We start from the raw sequence: 25,664 nt of genomic DNA, 5'->3' as shown, positions 1-25,664 counted from the left end.
CTACATTTAAATCTTTTGGCATAATGAATGAAATAGAAATCCAGCTTCCCACACTCTCCCTTGAGTAGCTAGTTGCTCAAGGAACAACCATTGAGTAGTATTTTTCCCCACCCTTAAAATACTACATTTATCATATACATGCCAAATTCCCATGTGCATTTGGATCTATTTCTGGACTCTATTCTGATGGATGTGCCAGTCCTATGCCAATCCCAGTACACTGTGCTTTTGTTTCAACTTTTAATATTGGTAGGCCAGGTCCCCCCATTACTCATCTGTTTCAGAATGTTCTGGTTTTTCTCATTATCATTCTGGATGAACTTTTGCATTATTTTGTCAAGTTTCCCAACTCATCCTTTTGGAATTTAGAGACTGCATCAAATTTATGGATTCAGGGAAAACTGACATCTTTTATAGTATGGCCTTCTTATCTAAGAATAAGTTATTACTCTGCTTATGGAAATATTCCTGGTTTAAGTAACTCAAAGGACTTTAGTTTTATTGATTGATCGAATATAAGTCCTGCACGTTTCTTATTAAACTTACTCTGAGGGGCACCTGGGTGGCTCAGTCATTAAGCGTCTGCCTTCAGCTCAGATCATGATCCCAGGGTCCTGGGATCAAGCCCCGCATTGGGCTCCCTGCTCGGTGGGAAGCCTGCTTCTCCCTCTCCCACTCCCCCTGCTTGTGTTCCCTCTCTCGCTGTGTCTCTCTCTGTCAAATAAATAAATAAAATCTTAAAAAAAAAAAAGTTACTCAGATATTTTATGGTTCTTGTTGCTCTTATAAGTAGGATACTTACTTCCATTAATTTTCTAACTAATTATCAAAAAGGTATCAGAAATTGTGCTATTTGTGACAACATTGAGGCATTATGCTAAGTGAAATAAGTCAGACAGAAAGGCAAATACTCTATGATCTCACTTAGATGTGGAATCTAAAACAACAACAAAAAATTCACAGTCATAGAGAACAGATTGGTGGTTGTCAGAGACGGGGTTGGGGTGTGGGCAAAATTGGTGAAGGTGGATAAAAGGTACAAACTTCCAGTTATAAGATAAATAAGTCCTAGAGTAGTAATGTACACCATAGTGATTATAGTTATGAAAGTTGCTAAGAGGGTTGATCTTTAAAGTTCTCATCACAAGGAAAGAAATTGTAACTATGTGTGGGGATGGATGTTAACTACACTTATTGTGATGATCATTTCACAATATATACATACATCAAATCATTATATTGGACACCTGAAACTAATACAATGTTATATGTTGATATATCTCAATTTAAAAAATAAATAAAAATGTAGAAAGCTGGGGCGCCTGGGTGGCTCAGTCGTTAAGCGTCTGCCTTCGGCTCAGGTCATGATCCCAGAGTCCTGGGATCGAGCCCCACATTGGACTCCCTGCTCCGCGGGAAGCCTGCTTCTCCCTCTCCCACTCCCCCTGCGTGTGTTCTCTCTCTCACTGTCTCTCTCTCTCTGTCAAATAAATAAATAAAATCTTTAAAAAAAATGTAGAAAGCTATTTCTTGTTCATATTTTGTTCTTAACTCATATCTTTATCCAATTCTCCCTTATACAACTCAGTCTAGGCCCTGAGTATTATTTCTATGTTGATGATTCCTAATGTTTACAGTCTTCCCATCTTTCCCAAACTCTCATTTCCTCTCCAACTTGGTGTTTCCTAAATTCCAAAAATTCTCCTATTGCTGTCATAATTTTCCATATTCTGTATATCACACCTGTACCATTATTTATTTAACATTTTTCTTTAAAACAACTCATTAAAAATAAATTTAGCTTTATCTTGTGCAATAATATCCATGAAATAACAAATACTTTGATGTGCTGGTTATAATTTCTCTAATAGGAATGAAAATAAATAGAAAACTACTAAAGTTTAAAAAAAAAAACATTCTTCTTGGGGCACCTGGCTGGCTCAGTTGGTAGAGCGTGCGACTCTTGATCTCCGGGTTGTGAGTTTGAGCCCCATGTTGGGTGTAGAGATTATTTAAAAATAAAATCTTCGGGGCGCCTGGGTGGCTCAGTCGTTGGGCGTCTGCCTTCGGCTCAGGTCATGATCACAGGGTCCTGGGATCGAGCCCCGCATGGGGCTCTCTGCTCGGCGGGGAGCCTGCTTCTCCCTCTCTCACTCCCCCTGCTTGTGTTCCCTCTCCCACTGTGTCTCTCTCTGTCAAATAAATAAAATCTTTTAAAAAAAATAAATAAAAAATAAAAAAATAAAAATAAAATCTTCAAAAAAAAAAAAGGCAAAAAAATGTTCTTCAGATTGCTTAAAAACATCTCTTGTATCATCCACCACACTTTTTGAAAGTCTGTTCTAGCTGGTAACAAACCTTTCAACCTGGATATTAACCATTGCTTCCCATTCAAAGTTCTTCCCTCAAAATCCCTCTCACCCCCTTGCTTTGCTCTGTCAAAGTGATCATTTCCCCAATCACAGGTGTTCCAAAGTTGGGCTTCGAGGATGCCCCATTCGACTCCTTCATTCCCCACCTGAGGATGTTCTTTCGGCTGCATCTTGCAAACTGTCCCTTGCCCTCCATTCTCCCACTTTTTTTATCCTCCTCCCTGATTGCTTCCTAAGGATCAGAATCTTGCTTTGATGCCTATCTCTCTGAATCAGCTTCATCGTGGTTGACTCATTGCCCTTTGCATTATTTAAACACATTTCCTGCCCCACTCCCATCTTCTGTTCTGCAGACAATCATACGGTGTGTGTGACCTTGGGACTTTCCCTCCTCCCCTTGCTCATCCAAACCTTACCTGTCCTTTTAGGCTCACTTTCTAGAAAGCCTTCTTAGATGATTCCGTACCCACCTGCACCCCCCTTACTGCTGTAGCAACATCTAGTGTTGTCCCAGGTGGCTCATCACCCTGAGTAGACTATACACTGCCTGAGGGCAGGGTTTAGTCTGAATGCTCCTTCTGCATGGGTGTATTGCCAAGCACACAGAGGCTGGCTCAGTAAATGCTTGCTGAGTCAGGGCATGGTGGCATTCCCAGACTTACCTCAAACTCCACCTCTCCCTGTTACTTGCCACAGCCACTCACCCCTCCCTGCACCACCTCCAACTCCCACCAACCACGGGCAAGAGGGAAAAGAAACAGGTGTAAGAAAAGCAGAGCACACTGAAATATAAGAAGCCAGTTCTAGGATCGTTAGTCTTTTAATATATTATTCTGAAAAGAAAGGAATTAAAAAAAAGTTCCTGACATCTCTTCTGATTTTTTTAAAATTTAAATAAATACCCCGCCCTCCCCCCACCCGCTAAAATTTCCCTCCTTCCCCATCATCCCGCCCATCCCTGGTGCTAGATCCTCACCCCAGAGCTAAATAAGATGCCTGTTTCACAGCAGGCCACACTCACTACCAAATTCTGGCCACTCGTAAATACTGTAAATGAGTCTGCGGCCCTCAGCTCACCGGAGTCCCTCCCTTCTCTTGCTTGGCTCCCCAGTCCAGACCAATCCCCAGCGTCAGGGTGGGCGTGGATGGTGGGGCCTTCAGGCGTTGGGGAGAGCACAAACTTGGCTCCCTTTAATTGCCCACCACTGCCTACTCCCTGTCCAGAAGTAGGTCAGAAGAGCCCAGAATTGCCCTCCCAACTAAAATAAATAACGAAATAAATACCCCCTCCCCACTCCCGGCTCTATTAAAGAGCCCCTCTACCCCACACTCTCTAGCCTCGTCCTTCCACCTGACCCGCCCCCCGTCCTCCCTACCCTTCCCTCCTCCCCCATGCTGACCTCTGGCTCGGCCCTCTCAGGAGGAGGAGGAGTCTACCTCGCCCAGTAGGGAGAGCAGCGGAGGGCCTCACTCGGAACCTCAAACCCTCCTCCCCCAAATTTCAGGGGGTGCGGCTGGCGCCCCATGCCCGATGGGCCTGGCAGATTCCCCGTCTCCGGGGGTTAGGGTGGAAGGCAGGGGGTTCTCCCTGGCTTTCTCTCACCTGGTCCTTCAAGTGTCCCTCTTTCAAGGCAAGTCTCCCGGAGAGCCGGGCACCCCCGCCCCGCTCCCCAGTCCGGTGCCCCGGTCTCTGGGCCTCCTCAGATGGCAGTGTCCCAGAGGACAGTGTGCTGCCGGCGGCAGGGCGGGGTGCCGGACTTGCGGGGCTCGGGCCCCCGCCGCCAGCTGGGGAGGATGGGCATGCTCTCCTGCTTGCAGAGGCCTCGGTCTGGGCGGTGGCGGGCCTTGATCTCCTTGCACACGCAGCGCTTGCGCTCTATCACCTCCAGCAGCTTGCCGTCGCGCTCCCGGGAGGGCTGAGGCGGTAGGGGCAGCGGCAGGGCGGGGTGGGTCTGTGCCCCTTCCTCCCGCCGCCGGCCCGCGACGAGGGGAGAAAGGAATAAGGGGGGCGGGTCAAGGACCTCAGAGTGACCAGGCCCTGTCCCCCACTGCAAAGACCAATGTCTTCCCCCAGAAACAAGTCCTCTCTTGCCCCCCAGGCCTCTGTCCTCTCCCCCTGGCTGGGGGTGTGTGTGTGGGTGGGTGGGACAGGAACAGAAACCCAGCTCTTGCACCCTCTTCCTGGCAGGGAGCCCTGGTGCCAGGCTGGGCCCATCTCACCCTGAGGAATGGGCACCTTTAAATCATTGTCTTCCCAGTAGAACGCACTTTTCAAATTGGTACCCCCCATTTTCTAAATGCACAAAGGCACACGGTAAGCTAGAGGTGGCACCGCCTGGCTGGCTGTCCCCACCAAATACAGCCCTTTCCCAGGATCAACGCCCCCCCCTCCACCCCACCCCCACCCCCGCCACTGGGTCCCTATTCGACCGTGCCAGGCCCCAGCTTGACCTCCTACTTTTCTTTCCACACCCAGGCCTTCTTCCCCACCTGCTCCTTCACAAATAAAAGAACACCCAACTTCGACTTCCTCCTCACCTGGCTTGGGGCATCCCTAGGCTGGCTGCAGGGCCGGGGGGTATGGAGCGCGGCCTGCCGGACTCCAGAGGTGGAGGCCGAGCGCCCCAGGCGGTAGCCTCCCGTGAAGTCTGAGGTGGAGAAAAGGTAAGTGAGGAGGGTAGGGGCCTCCAGGTTCCCCTTCTGCAGTTCCCAGAGGGCAGCCCCTTCCAGGCTGCCCCTGACTCAGCAGGGGAGGCAAGGGGATGGCGATGTGGTGTTAAAAAGGAGAGCCCAGGACGTGGACCCTGAGAGATCTCCCCCCCTTCCGGCCCCATCTTTGTCTGGGCGCGGGCGGGATGTCACCTCCATTGCGGTGGCAGGCAGGAAACGTCTGGCAGGGTACGGGCAGCGCCGTGCGACTCCCTCCTCGGTCCCCTCCGTGGTGGATCCTGGCCAGCAGGCCCTCTGCCCCCTGACTCCTCACTGGGATCCCTGATGCCATAGGGCCCCTGTCCTCACGCTCCACCTTGCCTGGACCCTCAGCACTGCCATTCCAGGCCCGGGCACCATCCTCGACCTCTGCTGGGATGACAAGGAGAGCTTAGTGCTGTACATGGGAAGGGTCTCGCTGTTCCCCCCAGCTACACACACTGCGGCGTGCATGGACCAGAAGTGACTGCCCTTTTGCAAGCCACAGCAGAGAAGGGAGGGACCCTATTTCACAGTCCCCAAACACAAACACACAGGAGGGACCCCAATACTGCCACTTTCCTTTCCACCCATTGGTATCATCTCTGGCCTGAGACACAAATATTTGCTGCTGCCAAACCCTTTTCTGTGGTCATAGGGGTCTCCCCTACCCCAACTTTAGCTCCAGAACCCCTCTGGCCCGATAGGGCCACAATGACCACCCTCTGAAACATAGACCAGGAGCACTGTTCCCCCAGGAGGGGGAGATCCCAAATCCTGAGCCAGGAAGTGGAAAGGGGGGGTGTTGGGGGAAGGGCTGCAAGTGAACTAAGCTCAGCTCGGAGAGGAGGCCTGGCAGAGCATTGCGTTGCCAGGCAACGGTAGGGGCCTCCCTCTCCTCTCCCTCCTGTCTGGATGGGTTGCCATGGCAACAGCTGGGAGGCAGCTGTGTTTAGCTCCTAGTGTGCGCACACTCACAAACACACACCCCTGCAGCCTAGCAAAGGGAAAGGCAGGGAGTAGAGCAGGACAGGGCAGGAGGAGGCGACCCTTGGGGCCAGATTCTAGCCCCTCCCCATCGCAGATCTTCCTGCCCGTCCAGCACACACATGGGGACCCCAGCCCACCAGCCTGCTGCATGCCCTTATTCTCCAGTCTCCTTGAAAACTTCCCACTTCAGGACAATGGGCTGTGGCTTCCAAATAACCCCTCCAACACTTCCCCGAAATCATCCCAAGCATCCCCAGTCCCCCACCCCCAAATTCCCACCCCTCACTCACTGTCCAGCTCTTTTGCCTTCCTCCCTCCATACAGGACCTTCCTCTGCAGAGCCCAGCCTGCCCCAAATGTCGTGGCGCCCATCTCCTCTTCTTCCTCCTCCGGTGTCCCTGCACTGGCGATGACATGGGCGCAGGAGATGCTAGCAAAGGCACCCCCGTCGGTCCCCTGCTCCTGCAGCTGGATCTTGACCATGGGGGATGGGGCCCCCATTCCACAGCCCTTACTCAGCACCCCCCCGGCCTTGAGGCTCTCATAGGCAGGGGGTCTCTTGAGCCCAGCTGCTGCAGCTGGGTAGGTCCAGAGGGGAGTCAGGGGGCCTGCGGTTGGGTCCGGAAGGCTGTGTGGGGAGGCCAGGCAGCCACGATGGTGGAGGACCCCCGCTGCTGCGCCCATGGCCCCGCTGTGGGGGCTGGACTTCCCAGGCACTGGGGGCCTCGAGCTGGTGCACAGCATCCCATGGAGGACTGAGATCTCCTTCTCCGTCTTTGGCTCCCCAACACCTAGGGGCGGACCAGCTGGCAGGACGGAGTGCGTGGTCACCTTGACTGCCGAGTACACCATGGTGTAAGACACAGCCTTGTCCTTGGGGGGGCCAGGGAGCAAGGCGGCCGGGGCAGGAGGGGCTGCCGGCGCCCCTGCCACCTTGGGGCAGATCATGCTGTGGGAGTTGGGGAGCTCCCGCTCCCCCCGGGGCTGGCCAGAGCCCTGGGGTGGCAACGGTGTTGAGTGGCTCCGGGCCCGGCCCGAGGGTCCCAGCAGCAGCAGGTTGGCAGCAGGAGGCGGAGGCGGTGGGGGAGGCGTCTCCCGCTCCCGGGCAGGCACTTGGGGAGCTGGGGTGGAGCCCGCTGGCTCCTTCGAGTGGCAGAGGACCGGTAGCCTCGAGACCCCATCGCCAGGGGTTCGGGAAGCAGCCTTGGCTTGGGGGAAGGCCAGGAGCGGAGGACGGTGCTGGAGGAGGTTGGGGAAGGGCGGGGGGATTTCACAAGGAGTGGTCTTGGTAGGTGTCCCATCCCTCCGGCTTGGGAGGGCTGAAGCTGGCCGACGGTGGGTGTGGGGCTGCAGGGCAGGAGGCTGGTGTGTCGAGGAGCTTGCGGTCAATGGAGGGGCCCCGTTGGCCCGGCCTTCCCCTGCCTCCTCGGGCAGCGGGTACTTCATCTCCTCATATATAGCTTCGCTCTCCTCTGAGTCCGAGTCGGCGCCAGCTGGAGGGGTTGGGCCCCTACCCCCAAGAGGGGGCCCAGTCAGGCCCCCTCCACTTCGCCCTCCTCCCCTGAAGACATCCCCCACCATCTCAATGTACACGGGCTCCTCTTCCTGGGCACCCACCTCAGGGTCCCCAGCTACGCAGGACCCCCTACTGAGGTGCTGAAGGGGCAGATTCCCCCCTCGAGGAGAGGGGGCTGGGGGACAGGACTCATCGAAGGAGACAGAGAGCTGGGTGTTTGGGCTTCTCCTGGGCTTCTGTGGAGGAACCTTCCGGCTGGACTCTCGGCCCTCTGGGGTTGGCTTCTGTGAGCCTGGGCAGAATGGGAAGGAGAAACACAAACTGGGCTCTTAGTGCAGGAAGGAGATGGGCAGACCCCTTCTGATCTCTTAACCCATCTGCAAGGGCACATGTGCGTCTTTATTTTCCCCACATTCCCCAACTTAAAGCACAGTGGGTTCCTTTTCTACCAGCCTGCTCTCAGTCCTTCTGATGAACTCCCCAGAATCTGCAGCTCCCGCCGTAAATTCTGTCCCACCTCATGTCCCTTCAAGGCCACCCCTTTCCCAGGAATGGACTTTTCAGGGAGCTTCCCCTGCCCTTGAATGGTTCATCTCAGGCCCTTCCAAAAAGAACCCCCCCCCCACCACCACTCCCACTGAGAATGGAAGCTTCCATTTCCTTGGTTCTTCCCTGAATGAACCCTCCCCTGCAGGCCTCTTCTTGGCCTGGAATGGATCCTCCCAGCTCCCGGGGACGGCTGGGGGTGTCTCACCTGCTTTCTTGCCGGGGGGCATCTCTGCCCCCGACCCTGCCATGCTGAGCTTGGTGCTGGGATGTCTCCGGGGCTTGGCAGGGGGTCTTCGGGCACTGCTGTCCTCTGTGAGACCCCCACCTCCCCCCCCAGGCCCACCCCCAACACTGTCCATGCTGCCCACTGAATGGCAGGAGAGTGAGCGTGGGGCCATGGCGCTGCGGCAGGGGTGGGGGGTGTGCTCCTGGGAGGCTGGCATTGTCATGAAGCCCATCCTGAGGGAGCGGCGCAGCGAGGCGATGTCCCGCACACGGACCCCAGGCCCCGGGCCAGCCCCGGGCCCTGCGGGGCCTGCAGGAGCCACCTCCTTACTGGAGCTGGGGAGAGAAGACCAAGACGGAGCAGAGGTTGGGCCTCAGGCCTGGGCCTCCCCATCCTCTACCCTCAGAGGGGGTGTACAACCCTGTGGCCTCCCAGGAGGAGGAGGAAGGGGCCTGGGGTGGGAATGGGAGGCTGCCTGAAGGTCTAGGGCACCGAAGTAGAAACTTCAGGCAGAATCCCTAGGTTTTAAAACAGACAAGGAAATTGGGGAGGGACGGCGAGTAGGGATGAGCGAAGGGATGAGTACGTGTGCAGGGGAGCATCCCTGGAGCTGTCTGTTCCCAGCCTGGGCATATCTGGCACGCGGCGCTTGTGTGGACGGCTTCATGCGCAGGTAGAGATGCAGACAGGCAGCACAGCCCCGCCTGGCACATACACCTGCCGCCACGGCTCTGCTCCTCGCGCGCGCGGGCCCACACCTGTCCTCTGGCCTCTGGCCTCCGGCCTCCCAGCGTGTCCGGCTCCTGCGGCCTCCGCTCCCAGATGAGGCCTGTGCAGCCGCATTGGCAGAACAGCCTCCTCCTGCTGATCCTTTTCCTCCCTTCCCCTCGCTCTCCCTCTCCCTCTCCCTCGGTGCTGTCCTTTCTCTGTCACCCTCCCAGGCTCACCCCCATTCCCTCTCACTGTCCCTGAGCTTCCGTGTGAGTGAAGGGAGGGGCGGCTGGTAGGGAAGAGGGGAGAGCCACTGTGGGGTGGGCTCTCATTAAGGCCCTGTCTACTAACCCTTCATTAGGGAGAGATCACTGCAGTCATAGCTCTGATTAATCTAATTAACAACAAGAATTAAACTCCACAGTTTCGAGGAGGGAGAAGGGAGCAGGGAGGTGGCTCTGACTCAGGCTCCAAGAGGCTGTGCTGTCAGTGGGGGTGAAGAGAGAGGGGAGAGGCCAGGGTCCAGGTCCCTGGGAGGGCAAGGAGACAGGGCAAGCAGGGGGAGGTCCCCAGTCCTGGCCCCTCTGCAGGGCCCAGCCTTCACCTCTCTCACCACACACACACACACACACACACACACACACACACACACACAACCCTGTCACTTGGCCACTGACCTCCCCCAGCAGCCGTGGTGGGGAGGGGTCCAAACGGATCTTTTCGGGTACCCCGCAAATGACCCCGTCCCTGGACCAGGAGGGCAGCAGGGCCTGCCCCTTCCAAGGTCAGGTGACAGGGAAGCCTGGAGCCAACCCCACATTGACAGAAAGAAGACTATAGGCCAGAGGTGAGTCAGGAAGGAGTGACTCGGGCCTCCAGGGGTGGGGAAGAGCCAACAGGGTGCTCCTGAGCTGGAAGCCCCCCCCAAGAGGCCAGGACAAGGGCTAGAGCCAGGAGCCAGGAGCAGGGTGGGGACAGGGTGTATGCAATCCCAGCAATTCTGTACTGAGCACAGACTCTAAGATCAGACTCATGACCAGGCTGTTGGACCCAGGAAGGGCAGAGGGATGTGGCCCCAGCCAGCGGGGAAGCAGACGTGGGACAGCCCGGAGGGCAATCTGGGACTGCAGCCTTACCTCCTCTTGGCCTCCTCCTCCTTGTGCTGCCTCCACTCCAGCTTGGTTTTTCGGTAGAGGAGGTTCATGTCGTGGGGCAGGAGGTGGGGGCTGGGGGGCCCTGCTCAGCGCCACCAGGCCCGGGGGGCGGCCCTCCCTGGGTCCCGGATCCACTTGGTGGGGGAGATGGGAAGGAAAAAAAGAAAGATGTGGGGTGGGTGGGGGCCAGGAATGAATGAGAGAGAGAGAAAGAGAGAGAGAAAGGAGCAGAGATGTGACTTGGGTCCTCAGAGAGTGGAAAACAGATGGAGGCAGAGAAAACCCAACACTACCTCTAGGACCCATAGACAGACAGACACGGAAGGCTATGTGTACACAGAGTCACACACCCGACAAAGGTGTTCAGAGCCACAGATACACATCCCGGAGAGATCAGCTTGACACAGATTCCCATCCTGTAAATACATCCTGATCTACCACACAGACCGGCCCCACAAATACACAGCAGCCTCACAGCCCCACAAACACACATTCAGACACACGAACCACCAGGCCACAGACCCATATCTACAAACAGAGGACCAGACACATAGATCAGCATGGGTAAACACAACCTAGGAACAGGCAGACACACACAGACATAAACACCCCCGACACACCCACAGCACACACAGACCTCCAGACACACACAACCGGCTGCAGGGAACTGGACATACCTACAGACAAGGAGTTCTGCTACGGCCTACTTGCGTACAGTGCACCCCACTGGGGAAGGGGGAGATGGTCAGAATCCCCACCCCCTCTTGGGCCCTGAGGCTGGGGGTGTCATGAGGGCAGGGTGGGGATGCTGGCGAAGGGGTGGAGGCACTCGGAGTTGGGCATCTACAATACGACCCATCCATCTATTTCCATTCCCTGCGGGCAGTTCCCCCTTTCAGTCCTTTGCCTGGGCCCCGGGCCTCTGTCCACCCCTATTCCTGTGCCCTGGCCCCTCAGTGACTGGCTCCACCTCCCTCGATGATGGCCCAGATCCCCTTCTTCCTCCTCCAGGATCTGAGAGGCTCCCGGCTGCCCTCTTCCAGTCCCTGCCCTCAATCCCACCCGGGGGTCTCCGGTCTGGCCCCATAGCTACCTTCCGAGCTTCGGCCTCCAGACCTGCTCTGGTTTCCCTCCCCCCGAACACACTCTCCTTTTCGCCGTCGGCCTCACCTCTCCTCCTAGGCGCCCCTCCTCCCTGCCGTCCTCTTCCTTCCCTGTTTGTTCCAAACCTGGCGGCTTCATTCCCCTCTCCATCCAAGGGCCCCAGGTTCCCGGGCACCCCTCCCCTTCCCCTTGTCCTGCTACCCTGGGTTTCTCCGTCTCTCTCGCCCCGCCAATCCTCACTCCTCCCTGCCCCCCCCCCCCCACCTCCCCGCACCAAGGCTCCCCAATTTCCACATCACCGTACCTGGCCTGCCGGGCGCCGGCCCCCCCATGCCGGGCTCCGCCCGGAGCAGGAGGAGGGAGGAGGAGAGACAGAGAGAGACCGGGGGGAGCCGAGCTGGGCCCTGCCGCAGAGACAGCCCCGCCTCCGGGTCCGCCCCCAGACCCGCCCCCGGCCCCAAACCCACCCTTCCACACCCTCCAAGGACGGAGTGGGAGCGGCCGGGCTGCGCTGCGCCGCCGGGCTCGGGTGGGAGGCGCGGGGCACGCAGAGCCCGCGGAGCTCGCGGGGGCACTCGGAGAAAGGCCGCGGGGTGCGGGGGACCTGCCGCCGGCCCGCCCCCGCTTTGAGGCGTCAGCTCCTCGTCGCCCCTCGGCCTCTGCCCGGCCGGGCGGTGTTCGGTTGGGTGTCCGAGGCCCCGGCGGAGCGAAGCGGGGCGTAGCGCGTAGCGGCGCCCCCCGGTGGCAGCCCGGGACCTGCACCCCCGCGCGTACCCTGCGCGCGCCCGGCGCTCCCTGGGTGCGCACCCCGCGTCCGGCCGGGGCGAGGCTGCGGCTGCGGGGCCGAGTGCAGTGAGGCGGCGAGGCCGGCAGGGGGTGCCGCTTTCCGGGCCGAGGGGCTCGGAGAGTCGTGAGCCCTACCGTCCGCGTCTCTGCCCAGCAGGGGGCGTATTCCCTTGGCTGCGCCCCATCTTCCTGCCGCCCCCTAGGTGCGGGGAGGGCACCCGGACCTCGTTTCACGGCCTGGGCTCAAAGGCTTCCGCCAGTCCGCCCCAGCGGCTCGAGTCATCCTCCCGGTAACCTCTGACTCCGCGGCGGCGCCCGCCAGGTCCTGGGTGCCCCGGGGGTCGGCCTCTGACTGGCACCACCGCGGCAACGGCCCCGGGTGCGGTCGATGCAGCCGCTCAGGGTCGCGACCTCGCGCCCCCCTTCTCAATGCCCCATCACCTTTCTCTTCAGCTCCGAGAAATCCTCCCTCGGAAATCCCTGTGCCGAACATTAGCTGCAAGAAGATCTGGGTTCTACCCTTAAGTGGCTGAAAAACGGAACTCCAAAAGATATCCATCCCTAATCCCCGGAACCTGTGCACTTTACTTTATGAGGCAAATTTTTGCAGATGCGCTGTGTGGCTTTGGGCAAATCACACCACCTCTCTGAGAGATGCCTCATCTCATACCTACCTCCATAAAGTTGTTGGGGGCAGCAAAGGAATTAATACAAGGAGCTTCGTAAGCTGTAAAATACTTAAAGGGCTATTGTTGCCCCCAGGAGAGGGAACACATTAAAGTACAAAACAGTCCTTTCACATTTACACCTTAGTGTGAATGAATTTTTATTTATTCATTCAATAAACATTTCTGCAGAGACCAGCAATGTCCCAGGGCCTGCAGACACGGAGGAGTCCCCAGCTGGTGCTGAGTGTCTGAGTTGGTGGGAAGGGAAGGGTCCAAAGATAAATTTTGAATAGTTTGTAGCGAGTCAGCGCTGAAGGAAGGAGGATCTGGGGGCGGAGCAGCGGGACAGTGTTCTGAATATTGCCAGAGGGGATTCAGTTGGGGGGGGGGAGGTTTGTGTGGGAGGCTGCTTCCTGGACCTCAGGACTTGTGAGGCCTTTAGGACCTGGCCGTGGTAGCCACTGTTACTATGAACGGAGGAGTGCAGATGCATTTTAACAAAGAAATTCAGAATAAATACATAAACGTGGAGGCAGGAGGCATCATTTTGTTTTTCCCTAACCCTAAAGAGTGGTTAAAAATTTCCATGAGCTAAAGCTGAAGAAGGAGGGATGTGTCAGCCCAGTCCTAGTCTCAATGCCATCAAATACTAGCTCTGAGGCCTCGGGCAAATAACCGAATGCCTGTGAGCCTCTGTTTCCTCAGCAGAAACACTGGAGTTTAAAACCTACCCCACCCCTGCCCTGGACTGTTTTGAGAATCTGTGAGATAACTATACAAAGCAGACGAATATGAGGAATTTTCAATGTGCTCAAGAATAGTTCCATATGACCAAAATTAATTAGAATCCATTTCCTTCTGAAGCTAGGAGTGAGGGCAGATGTGGCCTTTAGACCCTGTTTTTGCTCAGATTGTCGGTTGAGGGTGCCAAAAAAGAGAAAATGGCCGTTGGAGGTTTATTTTTTCATGCCAAGCACACAGTAGGCCCTTCATGCGTGTGTGCAGATCCTCCAATAGCAAAGGAGGGATGGGTGGGAGAGGTGGGGTGCTTTGGGCCAGCTGGGTTTGTCTTTGGGTGCATCTGTGTGGGGGACTTGTGTGTACATGATGTATAAATGTGTATGTGACCAGGGTTGGAGAGAAAGCGCAAGTCAGCACATTTCTGAGCAGATCTCTTTGTTTCTCTATATGGGGGCCAGACAAGGGCGCACCTGAGTGTGTAGAATGTTCCAGCTGTACCACTGACAGCCTTTCTGAACCTTCCGGGTCTCGATATCCACGTCTAAGCAGGGGGATAATACGGTGCCTGGGATGTGGTTCAAATACTCCAGCAACAACACTACAAAAGGTACTGGGAGTCGAGATGAACCAAGGCTGGTTGTGAGTTGATCATTGTTGAAACTGCACGATGGGGACCTGGGAGTCCACCATATTCTCTCTCTACTTGGGGGCCTGTTTGCAAATTGTCACCATAATCCCCCTTTTAAAAAAAATAAGGACAGGCGAGACTAACAGCACCTTCCTCATAGAGTTACTGCGAAAACCAGGGAAGAGACGCCAATAACAGCGAAGCAGCACCCTTACGGGGACGCGCTGCTTACGGGGTGGCGGGCTCCCAGTACAGCCCCGGGTTGGTAAGTTGCTTCCCACTCTTCGCGGTCTCGGTAGGCCAATGGCAGCGAGCGCCTACAAGTAAGGGAATCCCGGGCCTCCCTGCAGACTCCTCCCCTTTCACTCCGCCCTCCACGGCCCCGCCCTCCGAGGAAGCGCGGGGCTGGGGCCCAGCAGGTGTGGGGTTAAGCCCGTGCGGGGGCCCCGGGGAGCCGCAGCAGCAGCGGCGGCGGCGGCGGCAGCGACTGCACCCACAGCGGTGGTGGCAGGTCTGGCCCCGGGCCAGCTGGCCGGGAGCCCCAGGAGGCAGAGAGGGCGGAGGAAGGGGAGGAAGAGGGGAAGGAGGAGGAGAGGAGCAGTCAGCAGGCCGGAGGAGGCAGGACTTCCTGGTGTGGGGGTTGTCAACAGCCCAGAAAGAGAAAGGCAGAGAGACCGAAGCGAGAGGAGCTGGGGAGCGGAGAGAGACGCAGCCCGGCCACGCGGAGGAGATCTGGGAGACCCACTCGCCCCCACCACCCAGGCGGCTCCACCTGGAGGCTCGGGGCGGGGGGCGCAGAGCCGCCTCTTCCCGCACCAGTCCGGAGACCCCTGGGGCTTTGAGAGGCCGCGCCTGGGCTCCACCAAGGAGGCGGGGGTTTCTTCTTTTCCGGAGAGCAAACTTTTTACTGAGATGCCTTGCGGGGCGAAGTGCGGCCCCCGAAGAGAACTGGACAGCCTCTGATCGCCGCCTGCGTCCCCGCCCCCCCCCCCACGCTGCTGGGGCCAGGAGGCCCCAGAGGAAGGACAGCCCGACATCTTCGGCGGCCGGGACCCCCGGCCCCAGCTCGGTGGCCGAGGCCGAGAGGTAGGGCTCTGGGCCGGGCGGGGCGCCGGGGCAGCGGGGCAGGGACTGCCCCAGGGATGGGGGAGCTGGGGTGCGAGGGGGGGCGCCTGGACACCCAGCAGAGGCCTCTCGGCGGCGGGGCCAGGCTGAGGAGCTGCTTACCCCTGCTCAACCAAGGCCCTGGAGCCCCCCTGCGGTCGGGCGACTGGGTCCTGTGAGTCTGAATCCCAGACAAGAATTGCCCAACTTTGGGTCTGGGCCGCCCCTTCCTACTCTGTGGGACCGCTGGGATCTCCGGGTCTCTGTCGTCTCTGCCTGTCTCTTTGTCTCTGGGTCTCTGGTGATTTCCCCTTCCTCCCCCATCCTGCTCCCCGGAGAGGAAGCCCCGGAGGTGGCCTGCCCACTGCTTTCTCACACACACACACACACACACACACTCTCTCTCTCTCTCTTTTTCCAGTTTGCAAACTCAGCTCTGGAGTTGGGCAGCGCCCGCGGCAGGAAAAACCTGCCCCTGCCCCCATCTCCCGCCACCTCCCCTGCCCTGTGCCCCCTTCACCAGCCAGGCACCCCCAGTTCCCGCAAGGCCCTCCTGCCATGTCGGACCCAGATGTCCCCAGGGGCCCTGATGCCCCCGCCATGTGGCCCCCCTGTTCCAGGGGTGCCTGAGCCCTTTGGAGGAGCCCCAGCTGCACCCCCCGCCCACCTTGGCCGAGTCCTGAGCCCCAGGGACCATGAGTGGGGGCAAGAAGAAGAGTAGTTTCCAAATCACCAGCGTCACCACGGACTATGAGGGCCCAGGGAGCCCAGGGGCTTCCGAGCCCCCTGCCCTGCCAGCCCCCACTGGGCCCCCACCCCGTCTGCCTAACGGGGAGCCCAACCCCGAGCCAGGGGGCAAGAGCACCCCCCGGAACGGCTCCCCACCGCCTGGGGCCCCTGCCTCCCGTTTCCGGGTGGTAAAGCTGCCCCATGGCCTGGGAGAGCCTTATCGCCGAGGCCGTTGGACGTGTGTGGATGTTTACGAGAGAGACCTGGAGACCCCTGGCTTCAGCCGGCTCCTGGAGGGAATTCGAGGGGCCTCGGGAGGCGCCGGGGGCAGATCTTTGGATTCCAGGTTGGAGCTGGCCAGCCTGGGCCTTGGTGCCCCGACCCCGCAGCCAGGCCTGTCTCAGGGCCCCACCTCCTGGCTCCGTCCGCCCCCCACCTCCCCTGGACCTCAAGCCCGCTCCTTCACCGGGGGGCTGGGCCAGCTGGCGGTGCCTGGCAAGGCCAAGGTGGAGACACCCCCGCAGTCAGCCTCCCCACCCCAGCAGCGCCCCCCAGAGCCCAGGACTGGGGATAGCGCTGGCACGTCCCGGGCTGCCACGCCCCTGCCCTCCCTGAGGGTGGAAGTGGAGGCTGGGGGCTCAGCAGCGGGGACCCCTCCACTGTCCCGATCCAAGGATGGAGCCCTGCGGCTGAGAATGGAGTTGGCTGCTCCAGAGGAGATGGGGCAGGTAAGAGCTGGGTTCTGGGGTGGGGGAGACACCTGAGGGGTGGTGCTTGCTCATCTCAGCCTGGGCCTAACCTCCAGCCTGGGCCTTCCTGCCTCCACCTCCATACCGCCCTCTCCCCACTCCATCGACACCGGTGTCAGGTCAGGTAGCCCCTCTTTTCTCTTCCTGCCCTCTCCCTGGGAAGTCGATCCTACTCTTCACACAGCCTTGTTTTCTTAGGCTCCCCTTGCCCCTACATTCTGCACCTTCTTTCTTTCCCTTTGGCCTTCAGTTTGTTACCTTTGGCCCCCGTCTCCATTTCCATATAGCCCCGTGCTGTCCCCCCATCACAGAGATGTGCCTTCCTCACTTTGGCCCTCACCTTCTGTCTTGGTTTCACCTCTTCTGGCTTCGGGCATTGAGGGTGGAGGTCCCAGCTGGGGCTGGGTGCTTGGGTCTCTGGGAGAGGAGCTGCCAAGGTTGGCAGGGAGGGGTAAAAAGTAGGCTTTCCATTGTCAGTCTCCCTGGCAGCGCCATTCCAAAGGTGGGGGTCTGTCTTCTCATTAGCAGCCTATCCCAGCCCCATCTGCAGCTTTGTCCAAGTCAGATTTCTCCAAGGACCTGAAGGATTGGGTGGGATAGAGGGCTTGGTGGTTTGTCCTTTCCAGCCTCGGTGTCTGTCTCTGGTCCCTGCATCTGGGCCTCTCCACGATTGATAACTGGGGGTGGCCACCAGGGAGTGGGCGAGAGGCAGGAAGCAGTGAAGAAAGAGTTAAATCCTCTGCTCTTTCTGCTTCCTGTCTCCAAAAGAGGAACAAGTCTGGGCTGGGGGGCAGGATGCCTGGGTCCCTGGGGTGGGGGTGGGCAGCCAGGGATGTGGGGGATGGATGTGTCTGTCCTGAAGGAGAAAATAACACCTTGGACCTCAGGAGGAAAGGCAGGGAGTGTGAGGATGAGAACTTTTCCCCCTTCCTGGCCTTGGGCACAAACCACAGTATAAAAATAACCTGGGACTGGATGTCTGGGCCCTGTCAGGACCGGTCAGGACAGCTCCCCCCACCCCCTCCTGGCCTCAAGCTCACATCTCTCATGCTGCGCCCCCTACTTTTCTGGAGCTTTCATTCAGTTCCTACCCCAGGGGAAAAGATGCTCTTTTCTTTACTGGTCCCTGTCCCCATGCTCTTGCAAAGCAAGCCTCCTTTGCCCCAGTCTCTCTGTGTCCCTAAGCCCTGCCTGAGCTTCCCTTGGGCCTGCAGACCTCCCTCTCTGCCCAGTGCCCCCAGACCCTCTCCTGTGTGCACACCCCGATCCCTTCCTGTGAGCATGCATCTGTGCTGTCGTTTCCTGGCCCCCAAGTCTGGCTCCCTTCCACACCCCCCCCATGTCTCTTCTCTCTCAAGAGAGAGGCTGGGAGGAGGGCCGGGGGACACCACCTGGGCCCCCTTCCTCCGCTGTGTCCCTCTAACCACCCTGGACTCTCTGTTCTTGGCTTTTCCGAGAAGCAGGGGCCTCCTGGGGCCTCACAGAGGCGGCTTGTTCCTGTGGCCCCCGCCCTTTTGCAGCCACCCCCAGCGCCTGTTAGGCTGTGTGGGTCCATGCCCAGGCTCCGCCTCCCCCCCCATCTCCACCACCCAACCGCTCTCCCCGCCCCAGGGCCCAGCACAGGAGCAGAACTTCACCTGAATCCGAGAAGTTTGAGAGAAGAGGCTAGAATGGATAGAGTGGGGTGGGGAGGGTGTTGGGGGGAGGACCAGTTTCTGAGGATTTATTCATTCTACAAATAGCTATTGAACAAACTCTAAGCTCTGCCCTCTGGAGCTTACCTTCTAGCAGCAGGGAAGCAAAAATACTTTAATTTCAGATACTATTCAGTGCGCTAAAAAAAAAAAAAAATAGAGCAGTTCAGTGGAATTCACTAGTTGAATGATGGGGAAATGCCTCTCTGAGGAAGTGACATTTGAATCGCTTTAATAAGTCAGGTGACAGAAGGCAGACACCCTCTGACTAGCCTCTGACTGGGGGTTCCTGGATTAGCTGGTGGAAGGGTGCTGGAGTGCAGACCAGAACCCCTCTCTGGTACTCTGATACCCCATGGGCCACTTTCTGGAAGCTGCTCACCCAGTCCTCAGGATGGGCACTGTTTTCCTTGCTTCCAATACCTGCCTAGTACCTCCACCAGACCTGGGGGAGAGAGGGCCTTTGGGGCAGGACTCCTGGGTCCTCAGAAGAGAGCAGAAGTACATGGGGAGAGCTGGGGAGGCAGACTACTAGGCAAGGTTGTAAGGTGGCTGGTTCCTCTCTTGCCCTTGATGTGATGGTTCCTACCTCTCTGCCTCCAGGTGCCCCCACTCGACTCTCGCCCCGACTCCCCAGCCCTCTACTTGTTCCCCGATGCCAGTCTGGTTCACAAGTCTCCAGACCCCTTTGGAGCAGCGGCAGCCCAGAGCCTCAGCCTGGCCCGCTCCATGCTGGCCATCAGTGGCCACCTGGACAGCGATGACGATAGGTAGGTGGGCTCTGGGTCCCCACCCAACACGTGGGATAGCTGCATGAAACTGCCCGGTAGGTGTCCTTCCCCCAAGTTAAGCTTGGAGAGGACCTCTTCAACAGAGAAACCTGGCCTGGGCACAACCACTGGGCAAAGTTGATCTGGGACCCACTCCCTCTCTGTGGAGAGAGCTGGGTGGGACTCCCTGGCTTAGGATTGTCAAATCGTAGACTTTTTTTAGAGTTTGAAGGGAGTCATTGTTGTCAAATTCCAGAGCTCTTGCAGATTTAGCGATCATTTGGCCAACCCTGAGAATTTACTGGCAAATGCGCTGGAGAGGAGAAAAGGGAGTGGGTCTCCTCCCGGGCTCGCACCTCCCTCTCCCTACTGAGGGGAATGGAGCTCCTGCCTTTGGAGTAACATCCTTAGGGACCATACGCACTACTTTAGCCTCCTAGGACCTCTAGTACCAAGAAAGCGCGTCCCTGGGGTTCTGTTCTCCGCGCCAAGCCAGAGCTGGGACAGGATGGCTGTGGGACGCAGGGGGGGCACGGGAGAGCAGGATCGGCTGGGGTTTGCCCTCCAGGGGAGAATGGCCGTTCAGTTCGGAGGCACGGTGGGCAGAACTTCCTGTTTCAAGGGCCAGGTTTCAACATAGGAATGTCAGCAAGCTGAAAAGGGAGGAACGAAATTGCGAGGGCGATAGGCAGGCTGCTCCCTTCTGGCGGCGGACTGATAGAAGGGCTGGGGAGTCACCACTTTTATTTTGGAGGGAGGAGTGGGACTTCCTGTTTGAGGCTGGGGGGAGGGACTTCCTGTTTGGAAGGAAATAAGGGGTGGGGCTTAGCCCTGAGTTTTGTGGGTGATGGGGGGACCCGTTCCAGAAGGGAGTCTCTCCTTCCTGCCTGCCCCTCGCGTGGCACCCGCCCGCACACCCTCACCCCTCGGAGTGAGGGACTAAGTCTCACCATAGAAAAGGGCTTGTGGCCTTGTGGGGAGCCTGAGGCAGAGAGGAAAGAGAAGGGGTGGCGGGGCCAGTGGGATGGAGGGCGAGGGACCTGGTGGCAGCTGGTGGAGAATGAGGGACACAGTGGGGCAGGGCAGTGTGGCTTCTGGGCTCCCAGCTCTCAGGAATGTGTGAGGTGTGAGGTTGGCCAGGGCCGGGCGAGTCACCTGCCCCCGTTGCTATTCTCAGCGCTTCCCACCCATACTCCCTCCCACTTGGGAGGTTCCCTGGCACAGGGCTCCCTATCCCTCCCCACCCCTGTTGATTTCAGAGCCCAGCCTCCTGCTTCTTAGAGGGCTCTGCCCTCCAGGAGCCTCCTCAGCTCTATTCTTTGGCTCGTGCCTTCCCTCTGTCCCACCCCTCCCCACACCCCAGTCTGACCGGTCAGGCACTCAGCCTCCACTTTATCCTGCTCCACTCCAAGCCTCGGGGGCTCTGCTCTAGCCCAGCGCCTCTCTTGCCCCACCCTGCTGGGCCAGTAGGTAGGATTGGGTTGGGCCACCCCCTTGGCCCCCTGGAATGAGGCATGTAGCCCCCATCTCATCTCTCTGGTATGCCCACAGCTGGCAGAAGAACAGGATCTGAGTGGCATGGAATCTCCCTTTCAAGAGGGAAAGTGGGCTGGGAAGTTAAGTGCCTGGATCCCAGATGGGAAATTGGGGATGCCTGCCAATCTCAGAATCTGGGGATGGGAGAACAGAGGGTGCCTGGTGAATGGTGAATGCTCACGTGATCCTGGGTGGCAAGAACCTTTGTGTCCCCGACAGGACCTGGCAGTTGGAAGGTATTGAATAAGTGGATGGATGGACGAATGGATGGGTGGGTAGATGGCCAGCATGGGGGATCCAGGCATTACAGGGAATGAATCCCAGGGACTTGGGAAAGAAAAAGTACATTTATTTATCCAGTGCCTCCTTTGGGTCAGGTGCTACCTTTTATCTCACTAAAGCAACCCCATGGGGCGCCTGGGTGGCTCAGTTGGTTAAGCGACTGCCTTCGGCTCAGGTCATGATCCTGGAGTCCCGGGATCGAGTCCCGCATCGGGCTCTCTGCTCGGCAGGGAGTCTGCTTCTCCCTCTGACCTTCCCCCCTCTCATGTGCTCTCTCTCTCTCTCTCACTCTCTCAAATAAATAAATAAATAAAAAATTAAAATTTTAAAAAAAAAAAAAAAAAGCAACCCCATGATCCCCACTTTCCAGATGAAGAAGCTGAAACTCAGAGGAGTTAGAAACTTGCTCAAGGTCACCGGGCTAGTAAGGCTAGTAAGTGCTAGGACTGCATGCAGAGCCTGGGTCTGACCCCAAAGCCACATTCTACATTCTCCTACTGGGATGCCTACGTCCCAAGAGGAGGAGCCAGTCATCTCTAGAATGCCTTTTCTTTTCAGGACAGGGGCAGAGACAGCTTTCCTAAGCCGGGCAAGGAGCCCCCCCCCCAACCCTGGCCTGGCCCCACCCCAAAGGCACCACAGATCCGGGAGGGCGTAGTGCAGAGAGGACAGCCGGATGCCACTTTGTTGGCCTCAGGCCCATCCCCTGCGGGCTCCTCAGAGCATAGCTAGGGAGCGGGGCTGGCCCTTGTCCCCAGGATCAGAACCTTTCCACCTCTCCCAGGTGTCCTGCTTCTTCGTCTGATCCTCATTTTGAGGCTGTTTCATTTGACCTTCAAAAAGGAAGACCAGCCTCTAGGGCTGTCCTTGTCCCAGGCCCCAGAGTCCTCCTGCAGGGCTAGAGTCCTCAGCTGTGCATATCCTGCAGGCCCAACCCCAGGGGGCGCCACTCACATTTGAAGTCATTGTCGTGGACACTTAAAGTCATGACAGTTTTCCAGAAGATGGCAATAAGTGTCTTGAAGGAGGGGGGCATTTTGTTCTAATGCACACAGTCACCTTTTGGGCTTGTGGTGGGGGCTGATCCCACATAGCCAGCTCCAAGTTTCGGGGTACTGACTCTGCCCGGGGAATTCCGGCACAGTGCCCTCTCTTTACTTACTGCGGGGCGGGGGAGGCTCTCAAAGGAGGGTTTGGTTGCCAGCCGGAGTCCTGGTCCCTTAAAGTGTTAACGTTAGAGTGTGACAGTGGGAAGTGCTGTCAGAAACTCTCCAGCACTAGACAAACAGGAGATAGTCATCTATCAGCCAACAAATGTTTATTGTTGTATTATTCCTTTATTTCTGGCAAGAACAAACAACTTACTTGGCATCTTTACCTGAGTGTCCGCCAAGCAAGGCCAGTGTTCCTATTCCTGTGAATCTTCCCCTCTTTGGTCTCTGTGTGTCTGTGTGTACTGGCGGAGGGGGGACGGGGTGTGTGCCCTGTGGTCGCCCAGACTCCACCCAGGTGTCTCAGATTGAAATAGCTTAAAAACTGCCCTGGCTCTCCAGCTGGCTGGCTCACCCTCCACTCTTAAATTTGTCTTGTCTCCCCCCCCCCCCCCCCGCCCCAACCCCAGGAGTCCCAGTGTCCTTTCCTCACCCTACCCTGTCCCGCTCTCTCAGGTCTGTCACCCCCTTGGTTACTCCACCTGTCAGTGCCTTCTGCACCCAGAGCTTGGACAGGAAATGGAAAATTCCCAGCTCCCTCGTGCTCCCTTCCTGGCTGCAGGGCCTCATCCAAGGGTCACCTTGAATTGAGTGCTCATTCCCCCCACAGGGAAGTGAGTTGGAGCCGACAATCAGGAGAAAGGGCTCAACAAGGGAGCACAAGAGTGCAGGATGCAGCATGTTGAGACCACCCACTCTGAGAGAGGCAAAGCGGGGGGCTGGAGGACAGGATCGATCCTGCAGCACAGGGAGGCCTGGGTGTAGAGCTGGCCTCAGGGCTGACGTGGCTGAGGGAGAAGCTGGACAGGGGTGGGTCGTGAGCCTTGGGATGAGGCAGGAGCCTGAGACCTGGGTGGTGACAAGAGGGAGACTGGGGGGAGGGGGGAGGGCAAGGCAGAAAGGCTTGTGCAGGCCCTTGGCCTCGGAGAGGCAAGACATGCTTGAGGGATCCAGAGGCTGACCCTGGGAACCATTTCGCCGGGCCTGAGTCGACCTCTGCTGGCCATTTAACAAACTGCAGCCAGACCGGCTCTCCCTTGTCATTCGCTCCCAAGGATCTTCAAAGCCCCTGCTCCAATTCCCGGTGTCCCACCTCCAGCCTCACCTTCCCACCTCTCCTCAAGCCTCTGTTCCCTCTAAGACCCCAGACCCGAGACCCAGGGTCCAGATCCATAGGCTGTGCTTGCCTTTCAGGGCTGTTTTCGGTGCTCTGGTGACCTTTCCATTTCTCTTCTCCCTCACCATGGGCGGTGGGAGATCCTCTCTGGCCAGGCCCCAGGTGTCACCCATGATGTGGGCTTTGTGTCTGGGACGGCCGGGGCGGGGGGCGATGCTTACAGTCCAAGGAAGATGACAAGTTTATCAGAAACGCCCGCTATCCCAGCTGAGTGGAGCTGAGAGCTTGAGGGAGGCCAGTATTAGCCCAGAGGGGCAGACGGGGTGAGGTGGGGGTAGGTCTCCCTCACCCTTCGCAACCCCCCCTGACCCAGGCCTCTGGCCTCAGAGCCCCTCCCCTGACCCAGCCCACCAGCTGCCTTGCCTCAGCCTGCCCCCTTCCCTCTGCTCTGGGATTGGTGCCAGGGTGAGAAGGGGACACTGGCACTGACCGTGTCTGAGAATTCCCGCCCACCGTGGAGTCGGTGGGAGGGGGTCCCCGTGTCCCCGAGGAGCCAATAGCAGCCAGGCTTTGCCCTGGGGGGCGGCGTATATCTTGCAGACGAGCACCCCCTAGGCACTGTCTCCTCTCTGCCTGCCTGGCACCAGCCAGACCCCGCTGTGCCCCGGGGGGCTCTGAGCCCCCCAGGCAGTCCTTCTGATACAGCCCTCTCCCTTTGGAGGGGCCCTAAAGCCCTTTCCCTTGGGGATGGCCCAGCCGGGCACCTCTGTCAAGTCCCTGGTGTCATCTTATGAGACCCGAGTGGTGGGGATGGCGCCGGGGCCTCCCCGGAAAAGGGGCTGTGTCTCCTCTCCTTGCTCCCCTCGGGGAGCATCCCCCATCCGAGGGGCATCTGCACCCCCACCCCGCCGGGGCCTGGGGGCGCCTGGGCAACGGCCCCCACCCCGCCGGGGGACGGACAGAACTCTCCTCTCCCTGATTCTCTGTCACAGGTACAGGCAGGAGTGTGGGCGGGAGGCTGCAGTGAAGGGTTTGTGGGGGCGGCCAGAGCCTGCTCTGAGAAGCACCTGGAAGGCAGCCGGCTGGGGTGTCCAGACACCTGGCTTGGCACCTACTCCTCCTCACCTCTCAACTCCCTGTGTCTCTCCAGCGGCTCCGGAAGCCTGGTTGGCATTGACAACAAGATCGAACAAGCCATGGTAAGAGAAGCCATCGTGGTCCCGGGAGGTTCCGACTCATGTCCTGCTGTCCTCATCAGGGAATACCGACTCCTAGCTCCTCAACCCGCTCCCCAGCTGGGTTCCCTCCTGTCTCCACCTGAACTCCCGATCTCCCTTGGCCCCTGGCCTGGCCCCCATCTCTGTCCTCAAGCCCTGACCTTGTCTCTGTCCGGCATCCTTGCACACCGCAAGCCCCCCTCCCCTCCCCCTCCCCCTCCCCGGCCTCTTCCCTGCTTTGCTGCTTCTCCAGTGGTCCTTCATCATTTGGGAACAGGCAGGGGCATCTCTCACACCCAGGCCCTCGAGGCCCTGGGCAGGGATGAGGTTGGGGTGGCCTGGGACCCCTGACTCTTTGTCTGTCCCTGGGCCCCCAGGACTTGGTGAAGTCCCACCTCATGTTTGCGGTCCGGGAGGAGGTAGAGGTGCTGAAGGAGCAGATCCGAGACCTGGCCGAGCGGAACGCCGCGCTGGAGCAGGAGAACGGACTGCTGCGTGCCCTGGCCAGCCCCGAGCAGCTAGCCCAGCTGCCCTCCTCGGGAGTCCCGCGGCTTGGGCCCCCTGCGCCCAACGGGCCCTCCGTCTGAGCCTCCCTTCCCTCACAATGTGCCTTTGGGGGCTGCCACGGCTGCCTGCCCCCCTTCCTATGCAGCTTTAATGCCTCCTGATCCCTGGGGATGGGAGTTGAAGGCTCAGATGTGGCCTGTCCCCCCCATTCTTCCTCAGTCTCCCCCTAGTGCCCAGGGACTGGGCGAGGGCACCCCCAGGCCTTGAAGGAGGAGGGAGGGCTTCAGGATGGGGTGTTGGATGGAGCCCCCCTCCTGCCTCCCGAGGTGTCAGTGTTCTGGGACCCCTGGCAGTCGATGGCTGGGGGACTTGGAGTCTCTCTGGCAGACACCCCATCCCCACCTTGTTCCCTCAAAGTACCCCTTCTCCTCTGCCCAGGGGAGGGAGTGTGGACAGTCTGCAAGTTCTGGGATTCAGGTTGTTATTAAAATAATAATTATAATTAAAAAATCCGAAGAAACTTGAATCTGGAGGTTGGCATCTCGTTGCTTGTGTCCAGATGTGGCCTGCAGTGGTATTTCCACGTGTGGGGGAAAGACGGAGGTGTGGGCTCCC

At 58.3% G+C, this 25,664-nt stretch overlaps 2 protein-coding genes across 5 annotated transcripts; one reads left to right on the top strand and one right to left on the bottom strand.

Moving 5' to 3' along the window:
- Positions 1-3,281: 3,281 nt before the first annotated feature.
- NYAP1 (neuronal tyrosine phosphorylated phosphoinositide-3-kinase adaptor 1) lies at positions 3,282-12,060 on the bottom strand. Of its 4 annotated transcripts, none has more exons than XM_032431104.1 (7): positions 11,615-12,060; positions 10,189-10,340; positions 8,321-8,676; positions 6,341-7,858; positions 5,235-5,453; positions 4,911-5,020; positions 3,282-4,324 (listed from the first exon to the last, which is right to left on the bottom strand). In XM_032431104.1, exons 2-7 carry the CDS (start codon positions 10,254-10,256, stop codon positions 4,073-4,075), a joined length of 2,523 nt encoding a protein of 840 aa, XP_032286995.1. In that variant the 5' UTR covers positions 10,257-10,340; positions 11,615-12,060; the 3' UTR covers positions 3,282-4,072. The 4 variants fall into 4 exon arrangements, with proteins under 4 accessions (XP_032286995.1, XP_032286998.1, XP_032286996.1 ...); XM_032431107.1 differs by having other exon boundaries at positions 5,235-5,450; positions 11,615-12,058; XM_032431105.1 differs by lacking the exon at positions 11,615-12,060 and adding an exon at positions 11,377-11,554.
- A 2,656-nt stretch (positions 12,061-14,716) lies between these two features.
- Positions 14,717-25,575, top strand: TSC22D4 (TSC22 domain family member 4). The gene is made up of 5 exons (XM_032430884.1): positions 14,717-15,219; positions 15,659-16,694; positions 19,013-19,179; positions 24,476-24,524; positions 24,920-25,575. Exons 2-5 carry the CDS (start codon positions 15,933-15,935, stop codon positions 25,127-25,129), a joined length of 1,188 nt encoding a protein of 395 aa, XP_032286775.1. The 5' UTR covers positions 14,717-15,219; positions 15,659-15,932; the 3' UTR covers positions 25,130-25,575.
- The last annotated feature ends 89 nt before the right edge of the window (positions 25,576-25,664 follow it).

Source organism: Phoca vitulina, unplaced genomic scaffold (assembly GCF_004348235.1).
Source record: "Phoca vitulina isolate PV1807 unplaced genomic scaffold, GSC_HSeal_1.0 scaffold45, whole genome shotgun sequence".
Lineage (NCBI taxonomy): Eukaryota > Metazoa > Chordata > Mammalia > Carnivora > Phocidae > Phoca > Phoca vitulina.
Note: the sequence above shows the minus strand (reverse complement) of the source record. Positions and strands in the feature narration are given on the sequence as shown.